At 40.9% G+C, this 15868-nt stretch overlaps 1 protein-coding gene across 1 annotated transcript in view; it reads left to right on the forward strand.

Moving 5' to 3' along the window:
- GLI3 (GLI family zinc finger 3) overlaps nucleotides 1-15868 on the forward strand; it is a 365028-nt gene that overhangs the window by 93160 nt on the left and 256000 nt on the right. The window contains exon 2 of the mRNA XM_007941238.2: nucleotides 12993-13235. Within this exon, the coding sequence (XP_007939429.1) occupies nucleotides 12993-13235 (243 nt within the window). The remainder of the gene's footprint in view (nucleotides 1-12992; nucleotides 13236-15868) is intronic.

Here is a 15868-nt window from a genome sequence, read left to right on the forward strand (position 1 = left end):
TTCTGTTTTCAGAGTCAATGAGGCTGCAGTTTGTATTAGTTCTGAAGATTAGTTTCTTCTTTGAGTTTTTGGTTTCCCACTTTCCTTTTTGCTCCAGATGAGGAGAGACCAATAGTTGTATCTTTGATGGCTGCTCGTGACTTTTAAGACCCAGACACAACTCAGCAAACTAGATGTAGAACATAACTTTATGAACTATATTGTGCCAATTGACTGAGATGTCCCATGGGACTAAGGCCCTAATCCTTCAAACTCAGGAATCCAGTCCTGCAAGGTGTTTGCTTATACATAAGAAGTATCTGTAACTGTGTCCCTTGTGTGCTATGTTATGTATATAAATATGTGTGCATACAGTCACATAGATGTGTATGCATATACATAGGCATATTTACACACTTATATATACATACCTATAGGAGCTCTGGTGGCGTAGTGCCTAAGGCATTTGATTGCTAACCAGAAGACTGGTGGTTCAAACCTACCAGCCGTTCCTCAGAAGGAAAATTGGTCAGTCTACTTCCGTAGAGATACCACCTCAGAAACCCAGGGAGGGGTCACTGTGAGTCGGGATCGATTCGATGGCAGTGAGTTTGATTTTTTTGGTATAGGAGCGCTGGTGGCGTAGTGCCTAAGGCATTTGACTGCAAACCACAGAAGGGTGTTAGTTCAAACCCACCAGCAACTCCTCAGAAGGAAGACTGGGCAATCTACTTCTGTAGTGATACCTCCTCAGAAACCCAAGGAGAGGTAGGTGTGAGTTGGAACTGACTCAATGGCAGTAAGTTTTTTCTTCTTTTTATATACAGATATAAAAGAGTTCTGGTGATGCAGTGGTTAAAGCTGAATGAAAGGTCAGGGTTTGAACCCACTGCAGTTTTGTGGGAGAAAGAGGTGGCAGTCTGCTTTCATAAAGGTTTACAGCCCTATGGGACAGTTTTACTCTGTTCTATAGGATCACTATGAGTTGGAATAGACTCAAAGGCACAGGATTTGGTTGTTTTTTTTGTTATACATATATATGCCTACATACCGGCGTATACACCTGCACATACATTTTTGGTTGTGTTTACTGTTGTTTCAAAATTATATATGTGCCATAACAATTACCAGCAGGTCCTTTTTCTTGTATACTTTTTAGTGACACCATTTACCTTCCTTAAGCTGCATATAATTCACCCTCATTTGGTGTTATTTTTCCCATCACCAAAATAACAAGAGTCTTTTGGTTTTACTATCTAGAGAGTGGACCCTGGTAACCCACATTAGTTTCTATGTATTTACTTGTTCGTATAATTTCATAAAAGTGAGAACATAAAATATTTTTTTTGTGATTGACTTATTTCATTCAATATAATGTCTTCCAGGTTCAACCATGTTCCAAAATATTTTGCGACTCATTTTCTTTATTGCTGAGTAGTTTTCAGTTGCATGTATGTTCCATGTTTTGCTTATCCATTCATCTGTTGATGGGCACTTAGGTTGTTTCCATCTTTTTGCTGTTTTGACTAGTGCTGTGACGAATATGAGTGTGCGTTATATCTATTTGTGTCACTTCTGTTGGATCCCTAGGGTATATGCCTGGGAGTGGAATTGCTGGGTCATGTGGCAGCTGTATGTCTAGTTTTGAGGAATCACCAGACTGTTTTCCACAGTGGCTGTACCATTTTGCATTCCCACCAGCAATAGATGCAGACTTTTTTGCTAAATAACCAGATGTAGGCTGCCCAGGCAAACTCACACCTCTTCTGTGGTAAAGTTGTGAAGAATCAGAACATGATATTTTCGTTTCCTATTGGTTATTGATTGTTTAAGGCGCTCTGGTGGCGAAATGGTTAAGCACTCTGCTGTTAACCAAAAGGACAGAGGTTCAAACCTACCAGTGGCTCCATGGGAGTAAAAACCTGGCATTCTGCTCCCATAAAGTTCACAGCCTAGGAAACCGTCCAGGGCAGTTTTACTCTGTCATACAGGAATGTTACGAGTGGTAATTGGCTCGAGGGCATACAACAACACTCATTGGTTAACTCATTGGTTAAATACTGTCTGTGGCTGCTTTGCTCTACAAAGGCTGAGTTGAGTAGTTTTAAATTAGCTAATTTATTGACTGACTCAGCTATGAACATTTCATAGCTGAGGTCAGAGTGGGCTACAGCTAGGGAGAGTTTCTGTTGTAGAAATCTTACAGGGTGTGGGGGTGGAAGATTACCTGGCCTTTGCTGTCCTTCCTCCTCTGTGTCATGCTGGGGGTGGAGTCTCCAACTCACTGGACTATAATAATGGTATAACCTTGATATTTAGATCTGTTCTCTAGGAGTGGCTGATTTCTGCAAAAGAGTAGGCATGTTCTGTAAATTTTATTAAAAATACAATACCACCGTATGCTCAGGCTTTCTCATTACTTGGCATTCTAAAAACAGAAACATGCAACATAAACACACCAGATGAAACCAGTTAAATTTATGTTCACTCCTGCAATTTAAAAGATGGTGGGAAGGTTAGGAAACGGGACTTTGCTGCTGCGAGGTGAGAAGGAGTAAACCTGGGAATCCTAGTTCGAAAGTACAGCCAGTAAAACTGTTAACACGCAGAGGTTTGTTTCTCCGTGCCTTTAAAGGAAAACCAGGTTCTGAGTCCTCCCTGCCAGATTAGGGGTAGGGTAGATCTCCAGAGTGATAGGATTGTTCCTTTGGGAAGATGCAGGTAGTGGGGGCAGCAGCTTGGACACTCTAGCCTCCCAAACAGGCGTTTTATTGTTTCTGCTAAAGTATTAACTGTGAATCTAATTATTGAATCTTAACTGCTGAGGTCTGTATGTGCAAAGTCGGAGAGAGTCTTCGTTCTTTGCTTATGAAAGACTAAAAACCGAGTTCTCAAAGAAATCCCTAATACCTAAATGTTCATAAGACTGTTACTCACAGATAGGCATAAATGCGCTATTAAGCAGAAAGGAAAGAAATGTAGTCCTCCTGGGAATTTATTGTAGTGCCTTTGATGTAACTAATTAACTCACTCAGTGTAAGCAGCAACTAGCAACTAATAGCAGGCTAATAGAAGAAGCTTCATGAAATTTTAGAATTCTTAATTCAAGGATGGGTCTTGACATACTCAGAAAATAAGGAAGATCTCCTTCTCTTTTAAAGGAGAGAGCTCACAAGGGTAAAACAAAGCAAAACAAAAAAACCCCAAACCTGTTGCCATCCAGATGACTTGGCTCTAGGCAACCCGTGTGCTTCAGAGTAGAACTGCTCCATCAAGTCTTCTTGGCTGTAATTTGTTATGAAATAAGGAGCTTGTGTGGCACAAGTGGTTTGCAGTCAGCTTCTAACCTACAGATTTGTAGTTTGAACTCACCCAGCAGTACTGCCATAGAAAGGGCTGGTGAACTGCTTTCATAAAGATTAAAGCCAAGAAAGCTATGTAGCAGTTCTGCTCTGTAACACATGGGGTTGTCAAGAGTTGGAGTTCCCTTGATGGCAATTTTTTTTTTTTTTTAATTTTTAAAAATCTTTATGGAAGCAGATTACCAGGCCTTTCTTCTGTGGCACTGCTAGGTAGATTCAAACTGCCAGTCTTTAGGTTAGTAGTCCAGCACAGACCATTTGAACTACACAGGGATCTGCTTGTTTTTTTCTCCTCTTCCCCAGTGCTGCAGGATTTGGCTAGTGCTCTGGTGGTGTAGTGCCTCAGGCACTTGACTGCTAACCAGAAGGCTGGTGGTTCAAACCCACCAGCCACTCCTCTGAAGGAAGGTTGGGCAATCTACTTCGGTAGTGAAACTGCCTCGGAAACCCCAGGAGGGAGGGGTCGCTATGAGTCAGATCCAACTCCACGGCAGTGAGTTGAATGAGTTCTATTTAGAAAGGAACTCTGGTGGCACTGTGGTTAAAGCATTGGGCTCCTAACTAGAAGGTCAGTGGTTTGAACCCACCAGCGACTCTGAGGGAGAACGATGAGGCAGTCTGCTTCCATAAAGATTTACAGCCTTGAAACCCCTATGGGTCAGTTCTACTCTGTCTACATAGGGATGCTATGAGTCAGAACTGACTTGATGGCAGTGGGTTTCGGTTCTGTTTAGAATTTTGACAATAATTAGTCTGTTGATTTGTGCTTGGACTTGAACACCCCAGCATGCTTATGGTTATTATTCAACAAAGTCCTAGCTGCTCAACCAATCCTTGTCATCACCACTTAGAAGCACCCTCTCAGGCACAGGGTTGGGTAGAATACTCCTTATTTAGGAGCACGAAGGTTTAGGGGTATGAATGAGAGTGGATGAAAACCCTGCAGGCTCCCAGGGCACAGTTAGCAAGGCCTCAGACTGGCTGATTGTGTTATCAGGTCCAGATTCTCCAGATAGGCAGTGCCTCGTCATTGTTATTGTCTTGAAAAAAGGCAGGAGGCTGCTTGCTCTGCAAACCATCAACCCTCTCTGTTGCAGTGGGGGTGACAGCCATTTCAGGTTTTGCATTTTAGTTTATCTAAATTCCCATCTTGCCTTTTCTGCCCACTCCCTTCTTTCCCAGGAAGCTCTTTTGAAGTTAAAGGAGCTGGGTAAACTGAGCAGTTGAGGAGCTAAGCGATAGTTTCTGCCTTGGATTGGGCACTCATCTGCTGCTGCCCTGTTGCACTTTGGAATAAATAGTTTCCAGTGAAGGAACAGGGGGTTGTTGTCAGTCTAGACTGGGTTTTATTCTTTGGCAAAAAGAACATCAGAAATGGTAAAATAAGTAAGATGCAGTACTGATGACTCGAATAGGGAGGGCATTTGCTACATATGGCTCATTTCACCCTGGGAGGGTTGTCACTTGGATTTCTCCAAAGCTTCCACTTCTGCTGTAGCTCTCTCGTGTTGCAGACCTGGGAGCGTGGTTTAAAGGTTGCACACAAAGCGGAGTGCTCACTCCTGATCCATCTGAGCACTTTTTCTGTCATCAGTCATTGTCACTGGGAGATGTATGTGTAGCCGCACAAGGGCAGCGGCTGACCCCAGGGGTATTGGAAATGTTCTTCGGGAAGGCATTGTTTGCTCACTCCCTTTTGAAGCCCAGCTCTAGACATTCTAAGGGAACCTAGGCATAATTGAAGTCTAGATGGAAAGAGGGACTATTTGACTCTTAAAAACTGCAGGAACTTTATTCCCTCTCCCTGGCATAGTTTGGTAGTCCTTATGAATATACTTATCCTCTTCTCTTTTTCATATCTGATCTCTCTTTGGTCCAAGTGTTGGGGTGAGATCTGAAACGGGGAAGTGAGGACTTGAGTTCCATTGGTTTTCATTTAAACCACACCAAAATGTAAACAAACCCAAGAAAGAAAAGCTGACAAGATACAACAAACAAATAATAGAAAAAAATGAAATAATGCCATTTCCAAACATAGGGAGGCAAGAAGATAATGATGTTCTGTTTTTCACTCAGACGAGTAAGGTGGGGCCCCAGGCTTATAAAAGAATAGTAAAACATTGAGTAAGGCACAGAAGCTGTTGGCTGAGCCTGAGAGTGCAATGGGATGAATTTGCAGCCCTTGGTAATGTAGGTGTGTGTCTTCAAGCCTGAGAAAGAAAGAATCGAGGTTTTGTGTATACGCCACGAGACTGATATGCTGAATTCTAGTGGTGGTATTATCTGCCTTGGAGTCCACCTTGACTTGTGGCAGTCCCACCATGGAATGAAACACTACCTGGTCCTACGTCGTCCCCATGATCGGTTACTAATCAAGCTGTTGTGGTCCATAGAGTTTTCATTGTCTGATTTTCAGAAGTAGATCCCCAGGTACTTTATTCCTACTCTGTCTTAGTTTGGAAATGCTATTGAAACTTGTTTAGCATTATAGCAACACGCAACCTCCACTGACGGAAGGGTGATTGCATTTGGGGTGCATTGGTTGGAATTTGAACCTGAGTTTCCCTCATAGAAGGTGAGAATTCTACCAGTGAACCACCAATGTCTCCTGTAAGTTCCCATGAATCCCTAGAACTGTCATTCATGTTCTTCTCAGTGTTTTCTAAGAATGGGTTTGTGTGGACAAAAACTTCATAGGAGACTATGAGTTTTGAAATTTTGATGCACAAAAATGTCATTACTTTTGTCCTCCTTTTTATTGGTATGGAAAGGTGAGGTGGGGGGACCTGTAAACTCCAAGTATCATTACAAAGGCTTACCCAGTAATAGACATCAGGACCTGCCAATAGGGGAGTTCAATAAGGAGTAGCTGGAGTTCTCACTCCATCACTTACCCGCTGTAGGACATGGGGCCTTTTTTTCTGATCAGGACACTGGGCCTCATACCTTGTTCTGAGCCCATCATCATTGAGTTGTTGTAAGGATCAAATGAGATGATATAAATTATAAAGCATCCTATCAAGGTAAAGGATTATGTTTTTCCTTAATCCTTTGATTAAGGGTGAGATGTTTGCTGGTAAGAAGTCAGCAACAGTGATCTACATATTTATGGAGACTCATCCTGTGTTTTAATTCATTTGAAGATGACTTTATTATGTCATTCAGTGTAGAAATGATGAGGTTTTGCATACTCAGACTCTCTTAGACATGGAAATATTTTCTTGTTAGAATTCCATTCTGCTAGAAATTTGAACATGCAGTCTTTTTTTCCCCCTCTTAACATTTTGTGTCCTGCCTCGACCCCATCCCCCCTTCATTTTGGTTCACCGCAACCTGAGTGCTACTTTTCTGGGAAAGCCTGATATTCTGACTTCAGTTTTGTAATTTAATGATGGAGAATTTCCTTAGTAAACCAAATTTAGAGTCCTAGAATGCTTATCTTATATCCAGACCTTGAACATAAAAGGCATTTTATACCCGCAATTGTTCATTTAATGAGCAAATGCAGAGTGCAGGCCGGTTAAGGGATTGAGCTATATGCACTATTATTGCAAGAAGTATTCCGAAATACCAGAAATAGGACGTAAGCTCTGATCAGGGAGACTGCGAGCACAATTACCTTCTTTTCAAATCCTTCTGTGACACTGCGGGAGGAAAAAGGACTTTGAAACTTGAAAGGAAAGAGCTTGCTTTCAACCTCAAAAGCTAGGAGGAAAGGGCTCTGAAATTTGCTCAGAATTCCCAATTCACCATTAGCCTGTTTCTTCCTTTAGCCTCAAGGCATTCTCCGCTTTTTGAAAAGATGTTAAGAAATTCAGTCACAATAGAGAGCCTAGTTTTGAACATGTTTCACTCGGTCCATTGAGGTCTGGGCTCCAGCCTTTGTGTGGGGTGAATTGAGCTGAGCGGCTAGCTGGTTGGAGAGAGGTGAATGAGGAGTCGCTGTGCAGTGGCAAATTCTGGCAAAGAAAAAAGCTCACCCCTTCCTTTATTTTACAATATGCATTCCTGTACAATCCCACTAGTGGCAATATGCGGAGCCGAGCCTGTTCTTAAGTCAACACGGAGTACTTGGTTTATAGCAACTCTTGTTAAGTTTGTCTTGTAATTGAAGCTGCTGTTGACCTTGCTTGGAGACCATTTGTAAAACCGTTTATTTAGCATAAACTGAAATAATAAACCCTCCTTCTCTCGGGCTGATTGTGATAGGGTGACATTAGTTTGATTTAATGATTAGCCGCCTGACCCTTCTGCTGGAGAGAGGGGCTTGAATAGGGAGAGTTCACTAGGAAGCACACAGAAAGAATACTAATGAGCTTGTTAAATTTAGCATGGCTCCAACCACTTTTAATTCCTCTAATGGGAGCAACGCTGCCTCAGAGAGGGAGAGGGAAGAGGAGAGGAAAAGAGAGGGAGAGTGAGAGGGAGGCAGAGAGGCACCGGAGAATGTTCCTAGAGGGTCTGCACAGCTAGTGAAAGCTCACCAAGAGAAGTTTGCAGGAAGTAGCTAGCCAAAGCCTGGGGACTGAGTTGTGAGTATTGCCTATTCTCTTATACTTTGTGTCTTCTGTATCTTAGGGGGAGAGAGAAGTGATGGTATTAAAAGGGGACTTGGGGAGAATGGTTTAAAATGGCTGTAAAAAAAAGGGGGGGGGGCAGACACGTGTACTGTGAGCTCCTGAACAGCTCATTTTGTTAGTGTGACATAGGGTGTCCCTAGTTAGTGATACGTTGCAAAGTTTTATTTTTTATATTAGAAGAATCCAATCTGAAACTTTTATCTCAAGTCGTAGGTGGGAAAAAAAAAAAAAAACTTGCTTCCTCTGCTATAATGAGAAATTCTGTAGTTTGTGAGCAGATGCACAAGAGAGTGTTTCATTGAGTTTGGCTTCAAGCAACATGATTCTTTTCTTTAAAGCTTTATTGTAAACTTTCTAAGCAGTTTTTGCAATGACGCAACTTTTGATATTTCAGTTTATGACCCTAAGAGCGTCCAAGTAAATGTCGGTTGCTTTTGGATGAGTTTGTAAAATCTGGGACAGTTTCTAAAACATGATGCTTTGGGGAGCTCTCCGCTTGGGGGCAGGAATTTTTAACTTCTACTTGAGCACATATATACAGAAGGAAAAAGGTACAGAGTGGGATTATGATGACAGTATTTAAAATCATTTTTCTCTGTAACTTTTTAGTGAATTGGATGTTTCAGCTTGACCCCAGAGCCTGCAGCTGTTAAACATAGAGAAGCACTAACAGTCGTCTTGTGTTTGGCTGTTAAAGTCTATTGGCAGATACTCTTGGAGCAGTGGGCTGTTTGCTTACATTTTTGCAGCCGACTTCTACTTGTTGCCATGGTGGACAGTATGTTTCTGTCAATAATTTGGCCTGGCGTAGCCTGTCTGCACTGACTCTCAAACTTTATTGAACCATTCCGCTCAACAGAACAAGATTAGACAGCTTTCATCTTTTGGCTTGCTGAAGTGGTTGCTAAATTTATAAGAGCAGGCAGGAATATTGCATGGAAAAGTTTCCCTTTCACTGTATAGAGAGTGCTTTCAAGCTCATAGTTGTTTGTATTGCGGAGTGTATATACTGTCAAGTTTTCATCTGATTGCCCATCAAAAGGAACTCAGTACGAGAGGTAAACCTCATGAACTAGTTCTCTCCTGGAAATTTTTTTTTCTTTGTGGCGAGGGGAGGGAAAAATGTAGTAGCATCAACTTTTGTAAAAGTAAGTCTCCTGATGAGAATTTCCACATTAAAAAAATTTCTTGTCTGTATTTAACTCTGCTAAGGGAATGGCTTAATTTGGTCTACATTAAACATTTTGAACTTTGGTTGTTTCTTATAATAACTTTAATATTCACACACGTTTGGTTAACTCTAACTAGGAAAGTCATGCAGCTGAAAAGACACCTCATTTCCCCTTGTCCCTCCTTTTTGTCTCCCACCACCTTCTCCCAGGGTGTGGGTGAACTCTCTGACCAGACCGTGCCAATTATTCAGTTATTTGGGACACTGGATTCAGATGCTCATCATAAAGACATAGTTTCCAAGGAACTAAGTTTATTACAGGCAGTCCCCCAGTTGTGAATGAGATCCATTCTTATGTGTATCTTTAAGTTGAATTTGTAGGTAAGTTAGAACAGTTGCATGCGTTTCTTATTTAACCTTACTTTAGTGCAAGAAAAGGCTTGAAGCCTTTTCAGTGATTTAAAAGCTGCACGTGCAACAAGTGAAGGTGCTTGTGATGAAGAATTTGAGTAGGGGTTGGTTCCATCTTTACAAAGTGAGGACAAATTTACATAACACTAAAAGGCAAGTTGTCAGAGTTGGCCCTAAGTCATAAGTCCCATGTTTGTAATATGGGAACTGCCTGCATAGGGTATAGGAATACAGCTTTAAGACATGAAAAGTTAACTTCTTTATGGAAGATTAAGTTAAGGAAATCTGGTTTTAAACCTGGAACAGATCCGTTAGAATTGGGTTATTCATCTTTCCCACCAAAGGGTAATTATGTGTCACAGCCTGAAGGCAGTCCTTCTTCTTGGTAAGGGTTTTCCTGGCCTTCCAAATGAAAGTCCCATTCTACAGAATTTGCACCTCAGTGCTAGGAGTTCACCTGAAGTTGAAATTTGGAAGAAAGGTTTTATATGGAGACCAAATTAGTGGAAAATATGACTTTAGCCATTTGTACATTATAGACATTTTTATAAAACCTATTACAAGTTTTAGTGTTTTTGACCCTCTTTTGCTTTTACATAATGAAAACCTCTTAGTCTGTAGCATACAACTTCACTGCCAATGAAATCTAAGGGTGGACTAGTGCCTGAAAGTGTTAGTCAGAGGACAAGTAACAATGTAGATTTTTTTTTTTTTTTAATTTTTTTGTAGTTTGTTTCTAATTTACCAAAATCATGGTTCAGATTGCTTTTCTAAAGACCAAAATGTGTGAAAATGTAGGGTTACACCTGAATTTTTTTTTAGTAGTTACTTGATAGATTAAACTGGTAATTTATCCCTTAACTATAAGGTTTAGGAGTGAGGATCTGCACAAAACAATATTTAAATAATGTTTCACAGTTGCTGGGTAGTAGTCAGCAAATTCAGGTGAAACATACCTCATTGTCTATTCTATTTTATAAGTCATTTGCTAGGCTGAGAAAACTACATAGCTTATTTCTTCAAGTCTCAGACATAGGCAGAAAGACTAAAGTTGCTGCTGGCTTTTGGTAGTTCAAGTCATTAGTCAACACAAAGCAGTAGCTGTTACTTTAGTTCGTATTTTTCATGTTTGTGTTATAGCTGGACTTTCTCTTGAATTTATACAAAGAGTGATGAAACTTAAAGTGTAATTTTCCTAGCTATGGGCCTCTCAGCTAGACATACTTGGTATAAGTTTATACATTTGGAAAGATGTGTTCAAAATCTGTCTAAAATATTATTATTTCTTAGACCCAAATAGGTTTTTTTTTCTAATTTTATTTTTTCCAATAAGGAATAGAATACAGTTTTAAAATTTGATGTCCAAGAAGTGACCTAACAGCCGTTTTCCCGTCAGCACTTAACCTCTAGAGCACAGTGTGTCAGTGAAGTGCAGAGCTTGTTTGGGAGCACGTTAATTCCCTGAGTTATGAACATCCAATTTATGGGCAACTTGTACTTCCCCTTTCATGTTATGCAGCTTTGCTCTCACATTGAAACAATTGAACCAATCCCTGCAAAAAACCAAACCAAACTCACTGCCACTGGGTCAATTCCAACTCATAGCGACCCCCTTTGGGTTTCCAAGGCTGTAAATCTTTATGGAAGCAGACTGCCTCATCTTTCTTCTGTGGAGTGGCTGGTGGGTTCAAAGTGCCATCCAGTTCGTAGCCAAGTGCTTACTTAACTCCTGTAACACCAGGGCTCTTTCGTACACTAACCCAAAAACCCAAACCCGTTCCAACTCATACTTACGCTAGAACAGAGTAGAACTGCCCCTAGGGTTTCCAAGGCTGTAAATTTTTATGAAAGCAGACTGCTACTTCTTTCTTCCGTGGTGCAGCTGGTGAGTTGAACTATAGGCCTTCTGGTTCGCATCTGAGTACTTTAACCACTATGTCATAAGGACTCTTCCTTACACTAACCCAAACCCAACTCACTGTCATCGAGTTGATTCTGACTTATAGTGATCCCCATTTGGTTTCCGAGGCTGTGAATCTTTACGGAAGTAGATTGCCTCGTCTTCCTTCCATGGAGTGGCTGGTGGGTTTGAACTGCCAGCCTTCTGGTTAGCAGTCAAATGTCTTAGGCACTGTGCCACCAGAGCTCCTTTCTTACATTGTTGTTGTTGTTGTTATGTGCCGTTGAGTCGGCCCCGACTCATAGCGACCCCTCCTTGGGTTTCCGAGGCAGTATCACTACGGAAGTAGGATTGCCCAACCTTCCTTCCGAGGAGTGGCTGGTGGGTTAGCCTTCTGGTTAGCAGTCAAGTGCTTTAGTCACTATGCTACCAGAGCTCCTTTTCTTACATTAAAGTAAGTCTAAATAAGAACTGTATGCACCTGTTTTGACTTAAAGGCACTCTTAGGACCAGATCTTGTTCTTAACTTGGGGGCTGTCTCTACTTAGCCTATGCGTATGATACTCACAATGAATTGTCCACTTGTTGCAGATTCTGATAGCCAATTTGGTTTAATCTTATGCATTAGCTCTTTGATCCATTATTATAGAAAGGTCATCCAATCGCATTTGCAGACAGCCATAGTGGATAGATGGAAAGTTCTTATAGATCAAAGGGAATTGAAGTACTGGGTAGTTTAATACCAAATTATGTGGAATTTTGACATGCTTTTCCTTACTTGTTTGAAGAAATATGGATCCCACCAAAGCTTGCAAGTATATCAACATAACTGGCTGGTTTCTTCAGGCACAGAACCTTCTCACACTTGGACTTCCAGCCATACATTTTCACCTTCAGTTTCAGCTTTGTAGTATGGGCAGAAGCAGTAACTTTCTCTCATGGGGCACTGTAGCTTTTCATGATTGGCACCTTTTTCCCTGTACCCAGTGGATTTTCTGTCCCATTTCTGACTCTGAAATTTCTTGGTGAGTTACCAAATCTGACTTGAAAAGCAAAAACAGAAACTTCTGAATCCCTTTCTAACATGTCCTTCTGTGAGGAACAAAGAACCTATATCACCTTAATGCTACCCAAAGCATCAGTGGGTGGCTGGACTTGTCGTTATCTCAGAGGCCCTTTCCTCCAGTAGAGAAAAGGAAGCTGAATCCTCCCTTCCCAGATCTCAGGCTGGAGAAACGTTCAGTTCTACATGGAACTTGTAGGGACATTGGCAAGTCCATGATTAATAAATAGCCTCACTGGCAAATTCAGCGGTAAGCTGGTGATGATAATTTGCTGACCCCCCACATCTCAATTTAATAGGCTCATTTCCTGCTTCCCTCTACCCTCCCATTTGTATTTTGGACCCTTATTCATAAGCAATTTTGTCTTACAAATATCCCATCACACTGTAGCTTTCAAAGTTGCCATGAATGAGAAATAGGCTTCTTTTAGTGTGGGGGAGGTCCAAGGGAGACCTAATTTATTACTAGTTTTCAGTTGCTCCTTAAAGTGAATCACAGTGTCTTTCCTTGTCCTTCATTCTCTAGAGGATGAGAGTCCTGGACAGACCTATCACAGAGAAAGAAGAAACGCAATCACCATGCAGCCACAGAGTGTCCAGGGGCTCGGCAAAATCAGCGAGGAGCCTTCAACATCCAGCGACGAGAGGGCCTCGCTGATCAAGAAGGAGATCCATGGGTCCATCCCGCACCTGGCCGAGCCCTCTGTCCCTTATCGTGGGACAGTGTTTGCCATGGACCCTCGCAACGGGTACATGGAGCCTCACTACCGTAAGTGCTTAAGGCTAGCCAGTGGGGCAAGAGTGTGTTGTGTGTGTGTGCGTGAACGTGAACGTGTGTGTGCTTGATGAATTATTTGGTTTGTATTAAACAACAAAAACAATCTATAAAAATATTTCATTTGCTTTCCACTTTTCTTCTTATTTCTTGTACTTCCTGACCTTTTTAAAGCATGCCATTTCCTTAAATCCTTAAGCAACTTCGGGCCTCAGTGGGGCAACCTTTGGGAAAGTGGTCTGTTTGTGGCTAATCTGCGTGGGCTTTTGCTGGGAACTAGAAGCAGATTTGTTCTACCTAGGTAGATGCTGTAGGGGGTAAACCGATTGATGGCAGGGAGTTATTAAAGTGGTGCTCTACGAGAGGTCTTTAATAGCAGCTATTCCTGTTTATAATGACTTTTGTGTAATTGTTGAGGAGGGACAGACCTCTTTGAACAAATCAATGCTAAACTCTTCAATATGTAAGATTTTTCTCCTCACTGCTTGCCTCTAACCAGCATACCAGAAACTTTTGAAGCTCTTTCTCCAGCATTAACACAGCTTAAGAAATTAACCAGGACTCTTGAACACAAATGCACGATGGTTTTCTCCAAAGGCAGAATATAAAGAAAAATATGATTTGAGTTTATCTCTGGCCTGTTTCTAGTTAAAAACTATAATTTGTTGGTGGAGTAATGAAGCTCACATTGAGGTGGTACCGAAGCTTGCCGTTACTGATTACAGATTTATCACCTAACCAGGATACAGACTTGCCATTTTAACCTTTGCGGCTCCAATTCCAGATGATCCATTGAGCTCCAGAAAGGGGGACTGGTTTGTGTTTCCCTTTTTCCACATCATTCAGAAATTTTAGTGTGTGAAGGCAAAAGGTCATTAACCAGATGACTGATTAGTGAGGACAGCTGATTAGCGCCTGTTTTTTTGCTCAGGAAAGTGCCCAGGATAAAAGCTAATTTCATCCCTTCATTAGTTGGCTTGCAGCAAAGGGGAATGTTCACTCATCAGGGTGCAGATCAAAGAGCCTCACACAACCTTAAGTCTGTGCAACTGCTTTTTTTCCCCAACCAGATTATATTGTTGAAAAAGATGGAAGATACATTATTTTTTTAAGTGGCGAGAGCATTTTTTTAAAGTGGTCAGAAGCGTGGAGGAAAAGGTTTTATGAATTCTTCTAAGCTTTTTTTTAAAAGACTGTGACTTCTCTTTAGAAAGGCCTGTTTCTCTGTTTAAAAAGCCCTTGTTGCTGCATTTGTTGTTCCTACAGATACAAGGACGAAGAAGAGATGTAGTTGCATGTTCTGTTCCTTCCCTCATTAAAGGTTTATTTCTTTTTTATTTTCTTTTAGGCATGAAAGTTTAAAATAGCATTGGTAGGTTTTTTTTTTCCTCTGAGCACATATCTAAGTTGTCTACCTTGTGTTTTTATTTGTGGGTCTTTATTAAATATCTATGCAGAAAATGTGAGGGAGTCTTACATACTCATTACCTATCTTTATACTCCCTAAAATTTTGCTTACTTAAAAAAAAAAAAATCTAGTCTGACTATTAGCCACAAGCTCCCTGCATTGTTTTGTCCTTGTGTATGAAGACAAACTTTTCCCACCTCATATTTATGTTTTGTTTTCCTTTCCAGATGCCTGCCTATTAGTGAGGTATTTAATTAGTCAAGACAGCTGATGAGTACTTCTTTTTTGGCTGAAGAAAGTAGGCAGATAGCCGTTAACTTTCTCTCTGCATCATTCAACTTCCAACTTGTTCTCTTGGTTCGTTTGTTTCTTATGGTTTCGCCATTGAATCCTCTGCCTGCCGTTTGTGGGACCAGGCTCCTTCGTACCTGGGACATTCAATATCTGTCATCTGCATGTGTGTGACCCATGTCATGGAGCCCCTGTGGAAATATTAACAACATTGGACATTGGAGAGCCCTTAGTGGTACTTGGATTCAGTCATTGTCACTCTGGTTTGGGGACATACCACTAAGAAGAGGGCTATTCTTCAGATTTTCCCACTATATTATTCAAGTCAGTGTTAAAAATTATGTAAAAAGTAGGATATGACTTTACTTTTTTTAGAGCCTTGCTATATTATTTAATTTTCTACCAGTATAACAAGTATTAAAAATGTAGTAAAAATATACAAAACAAAACTTTTGCCATTTTGACATTTTTAATGAGTACAATTCAGTACATTAGTTATGTTCCCCATGTTATAGCAAGTGTTTTTTAGGTATTTTGTATTATAGTCTATTTGTCTTTTGTGGATATAGCCATCCAGATAAAGCTAATGCTGATTTGATGCAAAAGATGATAAATTATAAATATAAAAAAATGTTCAGTGTCTGAAAGAAATACTTTTTTTTTTTTTTTTAATGAGATACAAAATTTTGATCAAATTTGTTCCTTGAGGGGAAGAGCTGGTATCAGTCCTCCAGCACTCTCAGTAACACAAATTCACGGCTGGCTCAGGGTTCAGAAACATCTCAATAGGTCATCCCCTTCCCTTGAGTTGTTTGCTGGCTCTACTAGAGAAAAACGAAAACTACTCAAATCCAGTGTAACTGGGTGTGTAAACACTCACAGCAGTCCCTTCGTTTCTCTGTGGTTGGAAAATGTGGACTTTTCAAGA

The sequence above is a fragment of the Orycteropus afer genome, unplaced genomic scaffold (genome assembly GCF_000298275.1).
Source record: "Orycteropus afer afer isolate SDZICR_OR568_19922 unplaced genomic scaffold, OryAfe1.0 scaffold00077, whole genome shotgun sequence".
In the NCBI taxonomy this organism is placed as follows: domain Eukaryota; kingdom Metazoa; phylum Chordata; class Mammalia; order Tubulidentata; family Orycteropodidae; genus Orycteropus; species Orycteropus afer.